Source organism: Propithecus coquereli, unplaced genomic scaffold, assembly GCF_000956105.1.
Source record: "Propithecus coquereli isolate 6110/MARCELLA unplaced genomic scaffold, Pcoq_1.0 Scaffold163, whole genome shotgun sequence".
In the NCBI taxonomy this organism is placed as follows: domain Eukaryota; kingdom Metazoa; phylum Chordata; class Mammalia; order Primates; family Indriidae; genus Propithecus; species Propithecus coquereli.
The window spans coordinates 1,400,547-1,402,838 of record NW_012140858.1 but is presented as its reverse complement, the minus strand read 5'-3'; the positions used below and the strand labels follow the sequence as shown (position 1 = coordinate 1,402,838).

Below are 2,292 nucleotides of genomic sequence, written 5' to 3'. Positions count from 1 at the left end.
ATCTCGTTCTTGCTCAGGCTGGTCTTGAACTTCTGACCCCGATTGATCCTCCCCGCCTTGGCCTCCCAGAGTGCTAGGATTAACAGGCGTGAGCCACTGTGCCTGGCCTGATAATAGTTTTAAGTAACTAGTGAGTTGGCCTAATTTCTTTCTCATTCTCTGTTTTTTATCTCATTCCCTAGTTTTTTGAATACACTTTTTATTTTAGAACAGTTTTAGATTTATACAAAAGCTGGGAAGATAGCACAGAGAACTTATACATATCTTGCATCCTACACCCTAATTTCCCCTGTTATTAACACTTTACATTAGTATTTGTATCAATTTACTAGGGCTGCCAAAATAAAGTACAACAGCCTAGGTGGCTTAAACAACAGAATTTATTTCCTCACAGTGCTAGAGGCTAGAAGTCCAAGATCCAGGTGTCAGCGGGGGTTGTCTCTTTTGAGGCCTCTTTTTGACTTGTAAATGGCTCTGTCTTCCTGCATCTTCATGTGGTCTTCTCTCTGTGTGTCTGTGTCCTAAGCTCCTTGTAAGCACACCGGGCATTGAATTAGGGCCCACTCATATGGCCTCATTTTTACCTTAATTATGTCTTTAAAGACCCTGTTTCCAAATACAGTCACATTCTGAGGTACTGGGGATTAGGACTTAAACATAGGAATTTGGGGGGACCACAATTCCGTCCATAACAGTATTCATTCTCTATTTTTAACCCCTACACTGGAATTTAGCTTCCACCCTACCCAGATTCTTTGCTTCTTCAAGAGCAGGAATGAGTTGGGCCTTCAAGTCAAGAGTTCAAACCTCAGTTTCTCTACTTTCTAATTGAGTCACATCAAGCAAATAATTTCGTCCCTAAATCCCTAAAGGGTGCTAAACCATCACTGGAATACACTGGGGGAAAACTGGTGTCAGGTAACTCAGGTCTGTACATAAGACCTCTTAAAAATTTGAAAATGTAAATTAGCCGTACTTAGTAAACTATGCCTTGTAGTAGAGAGAGAAATGAAAAACTTTCTCACTAATGTGAACCCTTCCCTCCCACACTCCCAAATAAATGTTAAACACATAGTGAAAGAGCCTTGGCTTGAAGGGGAGACAAATTATTAGACTGTCGTGGTGTTTACATTTCCTGAATAGGACCCACCTCTCCAGGGGCCAAATAGAGGTGATGAAGGCAGCTCCTTTCTCCACCTCCTTCCATCTCTTCTGAGATCATGACGTTATTAAACTTCACGATACCACTTACTTAGAAATTGCTTAATCACTGCCTTGTGACATTTCTCACTGTGATCTGACACCTACTATTAAATTCTTCTTATGTGTACTTTGTAATCTGTTACATATACCGTGTATGTGGATCTTGCCCCCAAATTGACTTCAAGCTCACAGGGGGCACGGCCTCCATCACCTATTTTCAAGGCTCCCATGACGTACCTGATAAATTTGTTGTTAGGATGAGAAGAGTGTACCTTTGAGACTATGAAATTAACTTATTAAATTTGTTGTTTTGATACAGGGTAAAATCGAATACCGTGAATATATCACTGAAGGATTTGAAAACATGCCAGCTGCATTTATGGGAATGCTGAAAGGAGATAATTTGGGGAAAGCAATAGTGAAAGTATGAAAAAAAATGACACATGGAATCTGGGGATGATTTGGATGATTACTTAATTTGTTTTTCAGCATTTAGCACAAATGTATACTGCCTTAATTATCTAAGAAAGACTAACTGTAATGAGTTTGACCTACCTAATAAAATACATTTAAGTGGTATGTAATTGGTGACAACGAAAATTTCATAGTGAACAGCAACCAGCCACCTCACTGCCCACTACAGCTCCTTCTGGGTTATGGTAGAAAATAATGGCTTCGGAGTCTGACAGTTTACTGCCTCTGTGACCTTGGACTTCTGATTTTTCATCTTTAAAGTGAGGCTAATAACATCTGTTTCATATACATGTTATACATTTATTTAAAACACCAGCGTAATGCCTGGCATTTTTAGGTACTGAATAAGTGTCAGCTAGCCCCCTGCCGATGCCAGTGAATTTGAAGTCACAAGATTATCACCCCTATTGCTCGCAATTATACCAGAAGAAAGAATCATTTCTGGTGTACATGGGTCTCAGGGCCAGCCCACACTGGTCCTCTGTAGGTGAGTCTAATTATGTAACAGACCAAAGAAGGAATCTTTTACAAAAAAGATAACACCTGGGAAAATTTATACACCTACAAAAAATGTGCAAGATTTATATGAAGAAAGCTTTAAAGCATTACTGAGGA

General features: G+C 39.6%; 1 protein-coding gene across 1 annotated transcript in view; it reads left to right on the top strand.

The window, feature by feature from the left end:
* The window catches only part of PTGR1 (prostaglandin reductase 1), a 29,460-nt gene extending 27,678 nt beyond the window's left edge, over positions 1–1,782 (top strand). The window contains 1 exon segment of the mRNA XM_012641142.1: positions 1,523–1,782. Coding sequence (XP_012496596.1) covers positions 1,523–1,633 — 111 coding nt within the window. The 3' untranslated portion in view covers positions 1,634–1,782.
* Positions 1,783–2,292: the final 510 nt, after the last annotated feature.